This window comes from Vidua chalybeata, chromosome 9 (genome assembly GCF_026979565.1).
Source record: "Vidua chalybeata isolate OUT-0048 chromosome 9, bVidCha1 merged haplotype, whole genome shotgun sequence".
Classification (NCBI taxonomy): Eukaryota; Metazoa; Chordata; class Aves; order Passeriformes; family Viduidae; genus Vidua; species Vidua chalybeata.
This window is the reverse complement of record NC_071538.1, coordinates 9,447,561-9,462,267: the sequence shown is the minus strand read 5'-3', so window position 1 is coordinate 9,462,267 and position 14,707 is coordinate 9,447,561. Positions and strand designations below refer to the sequence as shown.

The 14,707-nt window shown below is 53.2% G+C and overlaps 3 protein-coding genes across 4 annotated transcripts; 1 reads left to right on the top strand and 2 right to left on the bottom strand.

Moving 5' to 3' along the window:
- Positions 1-185: 185 nt before the first annotated feature.
- On the top strand, positions 186-1,327 carry TMEM205 (transmembrane protein 205). Its single transcript, XM_053951083.1, has 3 exons — positions 186-477; positions 568-731; positions 934-1,327. The coding sequence occupies exons 1-3, from the start codon at positions 348-350 to the stop codon at positions 1,231-1,233; spliced, it is 594 nt and encodes a 197-aa protein (XP_053807058.1). The 5' UTR covers positions 186-347; the 3' UTR covers positions 1,234-1,327.
- A 383-nt stretch (positions 1,328-1,710) lies between these two features.
- On the bottom strand, positions 1,711-9,448 carry TTC4 (tetratricopeptide repeat domain 4). The gene is made up of 10 exons (XM_053951082.1): positions 9,344-9,448; positions 9,147-9,264; positions 8,915-9,076; positions 8,012-8,089; positions 7,113-7,237; positions 6,751-6,837; positions 5,643-5,857; positions 4,428-4,509; positions 3,295-3,377; positions 1,711-2,398 (listed from the first exon to the last, which is right to left on the bottom strand). The coding sequence occupies exons 1-10, from the start codon at positions 9,428-9,430 to the stop codon at positions 2,299-2,301; spliced, it is 1,137 nt and encodes a 378-aa protein (XP_053807057.1). The 5' UTR covers positions 9,431-9,448; the 3' UTR covers positions 1,711-2,298.
- Positions 9,449-10,025: 577 nt separating this feature from the next.
- On the bottom strand, positions 10,026-13,523 carry PARS2 (prolyl-tRNA synthetase 2, mitochondrial). 2 transcript variants are annotated; one of them, XM_053950570.1, is made up of 2 exons: positions 13,451-13,523; positions 10,026-12,076 (listed from the first exon to the last, which is right to left on the bottom strand). In XM_053950570.1, the coding sequence occupies exon 2, from the start codon at positions 12,056-12,058 to the stop codon at positions 10,646-10,648; it is 1,413 nt and encodes a 470-aa protein (XP_053806545.1). In that variant the 5' UTR covers positions 12,059-12,076; positions 13,451-13,523; the 3' UTR covers positions 10,026-10,645. The 2 variants fall into 2 exon arrangements, with proteins under 2 accessions (XP_053806545.1, XP_053806546.1); XM_053950571.1 differs by lacking the exon at positions 13,451-13,523 and adding an exon at positions 12,653-12,840 and having other exon boundaries at positions 10,026-12,465.
- Between the last annotated feature and the right edge of the window lie 1,184 nt (positions 13,524-14,707).

Sequence of the window (14,707 nt, the reverse complement as noted above, 5' to 3'; positions counted from 1 at the left end):
GGCCAGGTGAATTTGTCACAGCTTTTCTCTCCCCCTTTTTATTGACTTTCTGCTTGTTCCTGCTGCCAGGGGTCAGTGGGGCGTTGGCTGGACTTTGCCAAAAGTCCACCCCAACCATCTGGCTCCCAGGTGCTGACGCAGTGCCCTGCCCTGAGATACGAGGGGATTGAGCAGCGGGTTTGCAGCCCAGTCGGGTGTGTGGTGGTGAGGCTGGAACGGGGCTGTGCCAGCTCCAAAGCTTTTCCTGAGTAAGCAGGTTTGTGAACCTGAACTGCATTTGCCCTGTGAGCAGCAAGGTGACAGCAGCAAGCACAGCTCAGCGCCGAATTTGGGGTGACCTGGCTGACATGAAGGGACCCGTCCCCATCCAGGACTCCCTGGCAAGTGACACGGAGCCCTCCAACGCCATCAAACTGCTGCACCTGCTTTTCCTCTCCACCTCCTGGGGAATGCAGGTCTGGGTGACCTTCGTGGCGGGTAGGTTGGGCTGTGCTGTGCTCTCTGCCCAGGGGGGTGGCACAGGGGAGGCGGCTTTGCCCCAGGACTTACCTGCTCTCCCCCTCGCAGGGTTTGTGATGAGCAGGCACCTCCCCCGCCACACCTTCGGCTCCATCCAGCGGGAGCTCTTCCCCTACTACTTCCACATCAGCTCCACCTGTGCCTTCCTCAACCTGACCCTGTTTGCCATGTCCCACCCCGGCGAGCGGCTCGGCGAGGAGCACACGGCCCAGGTAGCCTCCCCCTTCCTCACACGGGCTGGCCATAGCCCAGACCCCTTCCTCTGCTCCTCTGGCTGGCTTGCAAACCACGGAGATCCACGCAGGGTTAAAAGAAGCCCACGAGCACCCAAACTGCAGTGAGCCAGGGGGCCTGGGGGAGAAATGTAACCCACCACACCAGCGGGGTGCTCACGGCGGGCTTCGCTCCCTGCAGATCATCATCTTCCTCGTCTGCATCGCCGCCTCGGTGCTGAACACGCAGTGGTTCGGGCGGGTCGCCTCCGACACGGTGGCTGAGCTGCAGCTGGTGGAGCGCAGGCACGGGCTGGGGCAGGAGGTGGGGCTGGCAGGCAGCGAGCCCCGCAGGCAGCTCCGCGCCTCCAACCCCAGCTACGGGCAGCTGGCCCGGCGCTTCGCCCTCCACCACGCTCTGTCCTCCCTCTGCAACCTCCTGTGCATCGTGTGCAACGGGCTGAGCCTGCACCACCTGGCTGCCCAGCTCTCTGCCCTCTGAGGGCACTGCCAGGCTGCCCAGTGCCCACCCCCTGCTGCCTCGCTGTAAAGCAAGCCCCAGCTTTGGACATTAAACTGCAGCATCCTCGGGTGGAGATACTCTTGCTGTGTTTGTGCACGGTGCAGAAATTTAGGAATAGTGAAATGGAAATGTTTTCTCTAGAGCTGCCTGCAGCCAGGCTCCGTGATTGAAGCAGGAGTGTTTTATGGCTGAACAGCTTTCTAATGCCCCGTGCACTGGCCGTGTCTAAAGCTGCAGTGTATTCCTGCAGAAGAGAAAGAAATGAGAGATTGAGAATTACTTCTAATTAAAAGCCAAACGCTAATACAGAAGTGCAGAAGAACCTGCGTGTTGGCTGTACCAGTTAATGTAGTGGATAAAGGTGTTATGTTGGTATTTACAATCAGTGTCTGTCATTTTCTGGTATTTCACAAGGTGAGACAAAATGTTGTCTCATTCATTAGGCAGAAGTCAGTGTACTTAAAATAGCCATGTTTATTCCAGGTTCTGTAGGACATTCAGTGAGGTATCAAAAGGGTCAGTCAAACACTGCTCCAAACAAAGAGCTCTGCTGTAGCCTGGCCAGCAGCACAGCCAAGCAGTGACAAAACAGCAGCTGCTGAGTCCCAGGCATGAACCTGACTGCATCCACCCTGCAGCAACAGGCAGGTACCTCCCCAGGCCACTGCTGTTGAACCCCAGCAGCCGCAGCCCACCTCCGAGCAGATCTGTGATTTGCTCAGGTAAGGAAGCACATTCCCAGCTGCTGTTACTGCAACCACAGCCAGTGTTTGGCACTGCTTCAGGTTTATTTCAAAACCACATGCAGCCTATCATAGAGGAGACCTTCTGCAAGCCAGCTGGGTTCCCTTTTAAACAAATAATCCCCTCATGTTAGCCCTTCCTTCTCCTATGCTGCTCCCCTGGAAGTTTCCCTGTGTGCCAAGATTATTTTCCTCCCCTGAAGAGTGCAAGGTATTTTTGTTCAAGCAGAAGTCTGCAGCCTGGAGCTGGGCTAGCAAACAGCAGCCTCTTGCACAGGATTCCTTGTTTCTTTCTTGCTCATTACAGTCGATGCACTTTCTTGCCAGAGAAGTATTTCTTAGAGAAAGGAGAACGCTTGGCAAATACCAAAACTGTCGGGGTCCCGGCCTTTACAAAATACCTGCAAAGATTAAAAGGAGTCCTTGGCTTCTTTGTAGGTGGCCCAGTGTCCTGCAAAGCAAGTGACTCCTGCCCAGCTCCATAAAGACTGACCTCCCAAAGGCTGGTGGCGAGATTTTGTGCTGATTAGCAGAGCCTCTCGGAGCCAGGGCTAAGCACATCTGAGGAGGAGTGTTTTATGAATCAACTCCTCTCCCAACAGCTTCTTTTAATTAAGGCAGCTGTTATTCTCCCTCTGGAAGGAGGGTTCTTTTGCAACTGCCCTTACAGCCTGAAGTCTGAGGGCCTATGGACACTGCTGGGTTTTATGGAGTGATGGAGATCCTGCTCCCACTGCGACGGACCGAGCCCCCCACGCTGTGCAGCAGCTCCAGCCAGCTACGAGACGCTGCAGCTCAACAGCACAGGCTGCACAGGAACTTTCTGGCTTCACAAACAGCAAATTCTTCTCTCTCAACAACAGCACAACTCTTTAAAGGCAGTTTCAGAGCAGAACAGTGCTGCGTGCTGCGCCAGGGGCTGCTCACACAGCAGTACGAACAGCGAGAGCATTGTTAACCTTCAACATGCTCTTTAGAGGCTGCTGCCTGGTTTTCTTTTTCTTTTTTTTTTTTTTTTCCTTTTTTTTTTAAAGTAGCATTGTGTAGATGGGATCTGGAATAGCTCTTCTGTGCTGCTCAGCTCCCTTACCCACCTCCATCCAGTCCTGGAAACAGTTGTTCATTTTTTGGGGGGAAAACACATGTAAGTCACTAAAGCCAGACACAAAATCCATGCAGCTTTATACCTTCAAGAGGCAGGACTATTAAGTTAGAGAAGAGTTATTTAAGAGCAAACTGGACTTAAAGCCCATATTTTTGCCTTTTTTCCCCTGGACATGGACAGGTACAGCCTCACCTTTCGTGCTGCAGCACTTGTAGCAATGTGTGCTCTGGGTTCACCTCATACATTTCTTCTCTTTCTTCATCTTCAAAATAGAGCTGGGAAAAAAAAAATGAAGGGGTTATTAAATGCCCAAGATGCATGAAGGAAAGCACTAAGCTGCTGAAAGGCCAGTAACAGCACACCATTATCAGCTGGGGGTTTATCAAACCTCTGTAGCTTGACCTGACTGTTGGATGCAAAATTCAGCAAGGCAGAAATTGGTTTGTGTGAATTCCAAGTTTTCCCTGTACAAACCAGCTTAGGCTCTCCCAGTAGGAAGGCAAAATACACAGGTTGTTCTCATGCTTTACAGGCAATCAATCCAAATCTAAGAGCTGCATTTCAACAGGTGAAATACAGCACTGTTATGAGATTAATGAGTGGGTTTAGAGGTATTTGAACAAAACAGAGTTGATTTATGAGATTAAAATCCAGCAGTGGTGCCTTAGACTGTAAATACACACAGGGTTTAACCTAGAAAAGTACACAGCCACTGTCCTTCTGCACCTGTCTGTTCACTGTACACAGGGTTGTGCTGCTGCTGCCTGGCACAGATGATACTGAAGTGGAAAATTAAAAATAAACATTCCTATCCTTCTACGTACAAGTTCAGAAAAATTCTCAAAACCTGCTGCACCAACTCACAACCCTCCTTTGCTAAAGTGTTAATAGAGATATATTATCTAGATCTGATTATTTGCTCAAGTAACTCCACTTAGTTCTGAAAATAAATTACTTTTAAAATAACACTTTCTTATTTGTATTGAGCAACTCTACGATGCAATTAAAAAAACAGGCCACCTATCAGATTGATGACTTAAATCTTAATTATTGTTACAAAGATGGAATCTAAGCAGTATCTATAAATACCTTCTGTCAAATACAATGTAAGTGGAAGACAACTTCCATTTTTGTCAGTCAATTCTGTCAGCATGTGTGCACAATGTTTGAGTTTATAAGTGAGTGTAGCTCTCTTGTTTCACATCTGTGCACAGTAAACAGATGCCAACACTTTCATACTCTCAGAGCTGTGCACTTTCTCACTCCAGAAATAAAAAAACCACAACACAACAACCCTGAAATTAAAGGAAAGTCAAACTTCTCACCTCAAGATTGTTGGGAAGGTATTTTTTTTCTAAATCCCAAGGAGGTAACTCGGCAAACATCACCATTAAATGATCAATAAACCTAAAAGCCAAAATAGACTTGGTCAGCTTAGACAAAGTGCTCAGCTTCAGTAACTTGTATACTTGCATTTGAATGATGGTAAAAATATATTATCAAATTAAATGATAGATTTGAAAGTAAGTTTAGATCACCAATAGTTCCTTCCCTTCAAAAAAAAAAAAATTCCCAATGAATCCAAGGTCCTGTAACTCAGGTTATTGGCTTCAAATTTGAGCAGTCCAACAACTAATTATTTTTAACTTCACATTTTCACACTGAAAAAGATGTCAAATAAACACCCTGCATTTTGTCTAAAATGGATTTTTCTTTGACACAGTCCCATGCTTCACCAGATCAGAGTGATGAGAATATGTCTGTGTGTCAAAGCCTTCTTTATTTTGGTACTTGAGGAGTGCTGGGAGGCCAGTTTATTCTAAAAATCTTTTTCCACTTCCTTTATTCCCAAAAAGGCACAGTGAACACGACCATAAAAGTACTACAATTTTACCAACCTGCTTGCACTGTAATTTTAAGTCCTAAACTTATTAATAGATCTGAGGAATATGTCTTCCAACAAACAAAAAGTTACAAATTCCAAGTCTGTTTAACACTACAAGATAAGAAATTGAAATTAACATCAAAGGAGAGTGAAATTCTGAGCTTGCCAGTCGCTCCCAGTCTGAAAGGTCTGCAGCACTTCAGTCAGATCTGCTGAAGGCCCTGAGGAGAACTTTGGGGTCATTGCTGGTTATGAGAGGTCCCCTTTAGAAGCTTTTCACAATTTTTAACTTTTTTTTTTTCCTGAGATATATTTGAAGAGCTCTGAAATGGCACCTTAATGAATCTCTAAAATCTACACGTGTGGACGGGTCACACTAATTAATTACTGGTCTGAGTAATTGCACTGCAAGCCCCTTCAGTCACCCTGGCTAAATGTGTTTGTCTGCAGCATAAATTTAGGTAAATCAGAGAATAATTCAGGTTGGAGAGGACCTCAGGAGGCCCTCTAGTGCAGCCTCCTGCTCAAAAGTAGGGTCAGCTGTGTGATTAGAAATTTGGGACTGCTCCACCAGCATGGCAGTGTTTCACTTGCTGCCTGTTCTATTTGCTCAAACGCCTCCTCAGTGCAAGAATGCTGCTGGCAGAGCATTTACCTGGAGTTCTCATGGAAAGCCATGGTGAAATCTGTCTGCTCGTGCTCAGGGTACAGGAAGAGGACAGGCCAGCTCAGGTTGCCATCAGCATCTAAGTGCACCTTTGCCCCCGTGGCACTGCCAGAGTGGAACCCATCCAAGGATATCTCAGCCAGGCCATCTGACACTTCCTCTTCTTCATCTGAAGGCTCGAGAACCAGCTTGATATTTCTTTCCTGGAGGGGATGGAGGGGAAAGACCAAAAACCAACTAAAAACCCAACAGTTATGGTGGGGAGAATGAAAACAAAAAATTAGCAGTCGATAAAAAGTCAAATTATGTTGTTCTTGTTAATGAGTCAGCTCCTAAACATGCCAAAGCTTTCCCACAGTATCAGACTCGGGTCACTGGGCTTCCCAGTAGAATTCAGAAGCTCAGCCAGATATCCAGACTCCCATAAACAAATGAGGAGAGGTGGGAATCCAGAGGAACCCACACGTGGTGAGAAGAGCAGGAGAAAACATGTGGAAAGGGATGCACCTAAAATCCTTTTCTCTGTGGCCTGCCGGGCATCACTACAGGGTGCAACTACACACACCAGCTCCTGAGAACATCTTTCAGAGAACATCATCTTTCAGAGAACTGAAGAAAGCTCACTCTTTTCCTTGGAAAAATAAAACAGCAGAAGAGATCTGTATGTAAGAGCCCCAAATACTTTAATGTAGTTTAAACCTTCTCCAAGGAAGGAGAAGATCCAGGACTGATTCCCTCCTCTACTCTACTGAACAGTTATCTTCTATTCTTCCACAGAATTAATGCCTGTGGGCAGCAAAGAAAGCCAGGTTCACTGGGCTGATGTGATGCTGCAGCCCAGCAGCCAGAGCACTCACAAAGCCCAGCCCATCTCCTAACACTGGGTCTGTATTTTGCATTAGTTGGTACCTGAAATACAGACAGCTGGGAGGTGGGGCTAGAGCCATGCAGACCTGGAGAATCATGGTTTTAACTCAATTTTTTTTTTGCTCCAGCCCTCAAAAGCCAATGTATGAGAACCAACTTCTAGAGAAAAACAAGAGAGCCCTTAAAAAAGCCCCAAACCACACAAAACTGACTCCTCTCAGCGACTCACCTTTATAGCTGCAAGCAAGATTTCCTTCTGACACTGCTCCTTGCTCTCCATCACCTTTGCTTTCCTGGCATCCCGCTCCTGAGTTCGCTACAGGCAAGAAAAGGATGCACCGAGGTCACACAGAGCAGGTCAGTGCCCATCACTGCCCCTCCCTGACATTTTCTCCTGGTGGAGAAATCAGTTTGGGTCCCCAGGAAGGTCCCCTCCAGCTCCTTCCCCTGCACATCCCAACACACAGCACATGGGAGCAGCACTCAGTGCTGTCTGGGGACACCACACTACACAGAGACCTGTGTAGCATCCTCCCTCCAAGGACCCCAACGAGACAAGCACTGCAGATGCCAGGCTGCCTTCATCCTTACCTTTAATTTGTCAGCTTTAGCCCTCATTTCCACAAGCTTCTTCTCTGTTGAGTCTATTTGCAAGCCTTCCTCACACCATGCTATTGCTTCCACGAAATTCTTTAGCTCCATGTGACAGAGAGCTCCTGGAAGGATTAAATATTGTAAGTTTAATATTGTAACTTTCCAGTGTTGGGAGTCAGTGTATAACAACTATAAAAGTGGTGATTATAAAGACAGCTTCAGCACATTTAGTGCGTCTGCACTCAACATTTTGTATTTTGTGGTCATGTTCAACCAGAAACTTCCAGCAGGTCAGTTGAGAAGAAAATTTAAAGTATTTAATCAGTTCTTACAATCACACAGAAATCAGCAGAATTATGCTAAAAGTGTCTGTTCCAAACAAAATGTTATCATTGTAATTAACATTTTGGTATTTGTCTTGTTAGGAAAAATAAAAGGGGGATTTCTACGGAGTGGGAAAAAAGAACAGATCCCAAAACCAGTATTGTGGAAAAGAGGAAAAGTTATCCTGTACTCAACAAAAATGGGTGCAGTGCCTCTGACAGATATAGGAGATGAAGAACAAAAGGATATTTTGATTGAAAATGCAAAGCAAAAGGCAGAGCTCTGTTTTGGGGAGAAACAGCAACAACAAGTGAAGAGATCTCTTCCAGTAACTGCTTTCCCTTTCTGAAATTAATTCTGTCCAGAAACAAATTATGATGCCCACTCACAGTAACTTAAGCTTTATAAACACAATTATTACACACCCAGAAACTTGCAAGGAAGCAAGGCAAAAGTAACAACAAAGTGTTTCAGGGCTGGTAACAATAACAGCACAATCAGCAAAGTTAACATCAGCCAAGTGTTTGGAAGGGACTCGTGCTCCATGCAGCGACACCAGCTTTAACTCTCACCTCTTATGATGGCTTTGAGATGGGCGGGCTTCAGCTTTTTGGCTTGGATGGCATCATTTAGAGCAGAACGGTAGTTACCTGCAAAGCAAGTAAAAGTATTCAGAATCTTTCATTTGTATTTAAAATCAACCAGACACTGAGGTGACAAAAAGGTTTATGCAGAGACCCTGTAATTCAGTGCTCCTACAATCACAGCGAGGTGAGAGAAGAGTAAAAAAAGAGCAAACTAAGAACAAGAAGTGAAAGGACAGGGATCAATCACACAGGTGACAGGTAAATAACACGGTGTGAGCAGGTCACCTCCCTGCTGCAACACACAGCAGCATTAAAAGGCCCTGTTGGTAGGATGGTGGCAGCTGTAAGAGAGTCACAGAATTATTAAGGCTGGTAAACACCACCAAGTTCATCAGGTAATGGTTTTAAACTAAATGAGGGTAGACTTACACTAGATAGAAGGAAGAATTTTTTTTACAATGAGAGTGGTGAGGCACTGGCAGAAGTTGTCCAGAGAGGTGGTAGGAGCCCCATCCCTGCAAACGTTCAAGGCCAGGCTCTGAACAAACTTGTTTAGTTGAAGATGTCACTGCTCCTCACAGAGGAGTTGGACCAAATGGCCTTTAAAGGTCCCCTCCAACCCAAACTAGTCTATGATTCTAAAACCCACTGTTTTTGCCCTGTCCTGGAGCCAAGGCTCGAGCAGCAGGTAACAGCTGGAAGGAGCAGAGAACAAACCCTGCACGCAGCCATGTCCTGAAGCGAGCCAGGTCTTCAGGGTTCAAGGCGTCTCCTTCTCACGGATAAGCTATCACAAAACCAAAACAAGCTAAAAGGAAACCCCAAATGGGGAGGCAAAGCAGCTGTGGATCGCGGAGCCGCGTTCCCAGGCGGTCGGAGGCCCCTTACCCAAGTGGAAATGTGCAGCCGCCCGGTTCGTGAGCAGCACCGCGTCCAGCTCGGCGTCCCCGCACCGCCTCCGCAGCCCCTCCGAGTAAGCGGCCACCGCTCTCCCGTAGTCCTTCTCCTTGAAGTACTCGTTCCCTTCGTTCTTGTACATCCCGGCCAGCTCTGCGGGGACACAGCGGGGTCAGGCTGGGGCAGGGACACGCCGAGCACGGCAGGGCAGGGCAGGGCGCACCTGCGGGGCTCCGCTCCTCGTCGAACAGCATCGACTGCAGGCAGGCGAGCTCGGGCTGCCGCGCCGCGTCGATCTCGGCCGGGCAGCGCTTCATGAACATGGGGATGGCCTCCAGCTCCTGGGGACGGACAGACGGACACGCACACAGCGCCCTGAGCTCGGCCCGCCCGGCCCCGCGCCCGGCCCCGCCGCCTCACCTGCTCCCACGTGTCGGGGTGCAGCGCTCCCCGGTACCGCGGCGGCGCCGGGGCTCCGGGCTCGCCGTCCCGCTCGGCCTCCGCCATGCTCCCGCCGCTCCTCCTGCTGCCGCCCGGCCCCGCCTGCGACCGCCCCCGCCGCGTCAGGCCCGGCCCCGCTCCTTCCGATGAGCGCCGGCATCGCACCGGCACCGGCATCCGACCAGTCCCGGCATCCCACCCGCCCCGGCACCGGCACCGGCATCGGCATCGGCATCCGACCAGTCCCGGCATCCCACCCGCCCCGGCATCGGCACCGGCATCGCTCCGCCACTGGCATCCCACTAATCCCGACATCCCACCCGCCCCGGCATCCCACCGGCGCCGGCATCCCACCCTCCCCTGCCTCGATCCCGGCCCTGAGCGGCCCCGGCATCCCACCGGCACCCCCATGAGCCCCGGCCCCACTCCTTTCGACCCACCACCACCACCCGCTCTGCCCAGCAGGGACATTAGGAAGAAGTTCTTCCTCAGAAGGGTTGTCAGGCACTGGAACAGCCTGCTCAGGGAAGTGATGGAGTCACCATCCCTGGAGAGATTTAACGGGCAGTGGATATGGCACCTGGGGACACGGGTTAGTGGTGGCCTTGGCAGCTCAGGTTAATGGCTGGACTCAGTGATCTTAAAGGCCTTTCCCAGCATAAACGATTCCGTGATTTTATTACAGTGTTGATCATGATCTCTAGATCTCAGACTGAGGAGCTGTGGAACAGGGTGAGGTGACCCCCTCCAAGCAGCTCCCTGTCCCGTCAGTGCTGCTGGGATGGCACCAAGCAGTTCCTCACAGGAGCTTGCCATAGCAAGCTTCCACCTTCATGGGACCTGGGTGTTCCCAAAGAAATGCAAACACAGGGAAGTCACCTTCTTTTGTCTCTCTTAGAATCCTTCTTCCTGAGAACGAGGCACCAAGGGGAGCCCTCCTGTCACCCTGGGCAGTTTTGGCTGTGCTGTGACAAAGGCCATGGCCAGTCTGTCCCGGCCAGGCAGTGAGGGGATGGCCGTGCCAGTGCTCCCACAGCCACACGAGGCTACAAATGCTGGAAAAAGCAGCTTCCAGGGAGCTGTACCCAGAGGGAGGAACGTCCCCAACCCTGTGGGGGAATGTGGGCTGATTCCAGCTCAACCTCAGCACCCTGCACACGTGCAGGACGCCGCGGCTGGCTCTGACGTGAGTTGGATTTGCCTCTGCTCACCCAGAGCCATCGCCAGGGCTGCTCAGATGAACTCACTGCTGCAGAGATGACGGATTCAGAGAGGAGGCATTTAAGGGACTTGCACTTTACTCAGCAGCTCTATGACGCCTTCTTTGGTGAGGAACAAAACCTCGCTGGCATTCTGATTCCAAACCTCAAAGACCGGGGGGTCCTCGCAGACCCTCTTCCCAGCCACCACCACGTAGGGATAGCCCAGCCTTTTGGCATCCTTCAGCCTTTTGCCGATGGTCAGCTGGCTCCGGTCGTCCAGCACCGAGTCGCCAGCGAGGTGGGGCAGCGCTTCGGCCAGCTCATTGTACACCCGCTCCAGCAGCGCCGCGCCCTCCTCCTCCTCCTTGCTGCCCCTCTTGGGGGGGATGAAGCAGAGCTGGTAGGGCGCGATGAGGCTCGGCCAGCGGATGCTGTCCTCGGTGGAGAGCACCTCGATGGAGGCCGCCAGGATGCGAGTGACGCCCAGGCCGTAGCAGCCCATTTCTGCCAGCTGGGGTTTGTTCTCGGCGGAGGAGAAGACGGCGTTGGCGACGGAGGAGTACTTGGTGCCCAGGTAAAACGTGTGCCCCACCTCGATGCCTCTGGTCTCGGCGAGTTTCTCCCCGCACGCGGGGCACGAGGTTTGCTCCCCGTTTAGCGTCTCCACGTTGGCCGCGAAGTGCCCCTGAGGGCACAGCAGCAGCCTGTCCTCGCCGACGTCTGCTGGCAGCTGGAACTCGTGGGACGTGCTGCCGCCGATGCTGCCCGTGGCCGCCTCCACCTTGACGAAGGGCAGGCCCAGGCGGGTGAAGAGGCGGCAGTAGGCAGCGCACACCTGCTCGTAGGTGCGCCGAGCCGCCTCCTCGGAGCTGTCGAAGGTGTACATGTCCTTCATGTAGAACTCCCGGCTGCGCAGCAAGCCGAAGCGGGGCTTGGGCTCGTCTCGGAACTTCCTGGTGACCTGGTAGAGGCGCAGCGGGAGCTGCTTGTAGGACAGCCCGCTCTGCGAGGCCACCAGCGCCGTCACCACCTCCTCGTGCGTGGGGCCCAGGCAGTAATCGTGGTCGTGCCGATCCACCAGCCGGAAGAGCTCCGGCCCCATCTGGTCCCAGCGGCCGCTGGCGCGCCACAGCTCCGCCGAGCACAGGCTGGGCAGGTTCAGCTTCTGCCCACCCACGGCCCGCATCTCCTCGTCCATCACCTTGATCAGCTTCTCCATGGCGCGGACGGTGGGCGGCAGGTAGCAGTAGCAGCCGGGGCTGGTGGGATGGATGAGCCCCCCCTGGAGCATCAGCCGCTGGCTGCGGCAGGTGGGCTCCCCGGGCCGGCCCTCGGAGCCCGCCTGGCCGCCCACGGGCAGGGCCAGCGGCTGGAAGAGCTGCGAGAGCAGCAGGCGCCTGGCCCTGCCCGGGGCGCCACCGTGCCGGGCCCTGGTCCCGCGCTGACGGGCGCCCAGCGCCGGGAGACGGCAGCTCCTCAGCAAGGCCTGCATGGCGGGCACGGAGAGGGCCTGCGGAGGGAGAGCGGGACAGAGCGGGGTCAGCGCGGGGTCTGCGCCACCCTGACACCCACACGCGGTGTCAGAGCTCACACGGACCCACACGCGCCGGGGGTGCGCGCGTGAGCGCTCTCCGGGATACACGGGTACCCGGACACGGGAATGCTGCACGGGCACACCTGGGCACACATACAGGTACCCCGTGCACGGCGTTCACACAGCCCCGGGCACTTCCCGGGACACACCGGTACATGGACACGCATGAACACGGCACGGGCACACCGGCACACGGGCACACACACGGGATGATGCTGCACACGCGGGAGCACCTTCCGGGATGTACAGGTACGGCATGGACACGTGGGGATGCTACGGGGGAACACCTGAGCGCACCAACACACCTGAACACACCAACACACCTGAACACACAAACACACCAATACACCTGAACACACCAACACACCAAACACACCTGAGCAAACACTCACCCATGAGCGCACCAACACACCTGAACATACAAATACACCGAACACACAAACACACCTGAACACACCGAGCACACAAACATACCTGAACACACAAACACACCAAACACACAAACACACCAGAGCAAACACTCACCCATGAGCACACAAACACACCTGAACACACACTCACATCTGAACACACCAAGCACACCAACACACCTGAGCACGCACTCACACCTGAGCGCACACTCACACCTGAGCGCGCACTCAAACCTGAACACACGCGCACACCCGCGCACACGCACACCCGCGCGCGCGCGCACACCTGAGCGCACACTCACACCTGAGCACACGCGCACCTGAGCACACACTCACACCTGAGCGCACACACGTGCACACGCACACCTGAGCACACACTCACACCTGAGCACACTCACACCTGAGCGCACTCACACCTGAGCACACACTCACACCTGAGCGCACACTCACACCTGAGCGCGCACTCACACCTGAGCACACTCACACCTGAGTGCGCACTCACACCTGAGCACACACTCACACCTGAGCACACTCACACCTGAGCACACACTCACACCTGAGCGCACACTCACACCTGAGCGCGCACTCACACCTGAGCACACACTCACACCTGAGCGCGCACTCACACCTGAGCACACTCACACCTGAGCACACACTCACACCTGAGCGCACACTCACACCTGAGCGCGCACTCACACCTGAGCACACACTCACACCTGAGCACACACTCACACCTGAGCGCGCACTCACACCTGAGCACACACTCACACCTGAGCACACTCACACCTGAGCACACACACCTGAGCACACTCACACCTGAGCGCACACTCACACCTGAGCGCGCACGCGCGCACCCACGCACACCCGCGCGCGCACTTACACCCGCGGGGGCGCGCGCCCGGCCCCGCCGGCGCGGCCAATGGGGAGCCCCTCCCTGTCACGTGGGCGGACACACGCGGGAGAGGGGCGGCGCGCGCCGCTCTCGATGGTTCCGCCGGGCGCGGCGGGCGCCGCCTGCCGGGCGGGAGGAGCGTGCGCAGCGCGGGGCCGGGGCTCGCACAGGGCTGGCACCACCGCGGTTTGGGCCAAGGCTTGGAAAACCGAGAAGGTCCCGGTTCTTCGGAGAGGCTGCTGCTGTGGGACTTGCTGCCGGCTCAGAGGGACAGTGACCACTTGTCCGTCCTGGCCTTGGAAGAACTGACGTTCATCACCTCAAAGAGAAGTTTGCCAGCTCCATCCTGCCGCGCTGGTCACGGCTTTGCACAGCTGGGTCACGTCCAGAGCGTGGTTATGGCAGACGGCCCTCAGCTCCACAGGCGCCGGCTGGGAATTCCTCGTCTTTCTTAGCCCGCTGCTCCATCTGTGCCTCGGTGTTTCTCCAGCCTCACCTGCCCAAAGCGGGGTCTGCAGGAGGCACCACAAGGCCTCGGTGGAGCCACAGTGCCCAGGGCAATGGCCTGCTCAAAGCACTCGATGCCAAATGTTTGTCCCTGAGGAGCTGCAGTTTGGGAATGGCATCGTCCAGGTCAAACTCCGCAGCTTGGCCCAGGAGTTCTGTCCACCAGGAACAGTTCTTGCACAGCGTCCGCTCTCGTGTAACAGTAAAAAATAGTAAATAGAGCTAGAATAGGACAAAAAAGGTCCTTGAAAGCAATGAGCCATCTGCTTCCCCTTCCAGGCTGTCTTGGGGCAGCGTGTCCCGAGTGTTCAGGGACAGAAGCACTTGGAGGGCACCTGAAGGAGGGCTGAGAGATCAAAAGCCACCTTCTTAGCTCATTCCAGCTCTCTCCAACCCAGTCCGGCAGACAGACATCGCCTGACACCCAGTGACCACCTCCACACTCCTCCTCCCTCAGCTCAGAGGGAGTTTAACATTTCTGGAGCACACGCTAAAGTACTCCACTGGAGGAGCAGGCAGCACTTCAGAGAAGAGTTAAATAATCCTCTTTAAATACAGGGAAATAAGAATAAATCCTTATTTTAAAAATGGGATTTGAAGAAATCTTCACAGTCTACATCAGTACAAATCTTTTATAATGTGAAGTCCTCATGTGCACTCCTGTTTACAGAGGGCTGGAAACGGGCAAAAGCAAGGAATTAAAGAGCACATCTTTGATGCTCTGGGTTATCTAGAAGC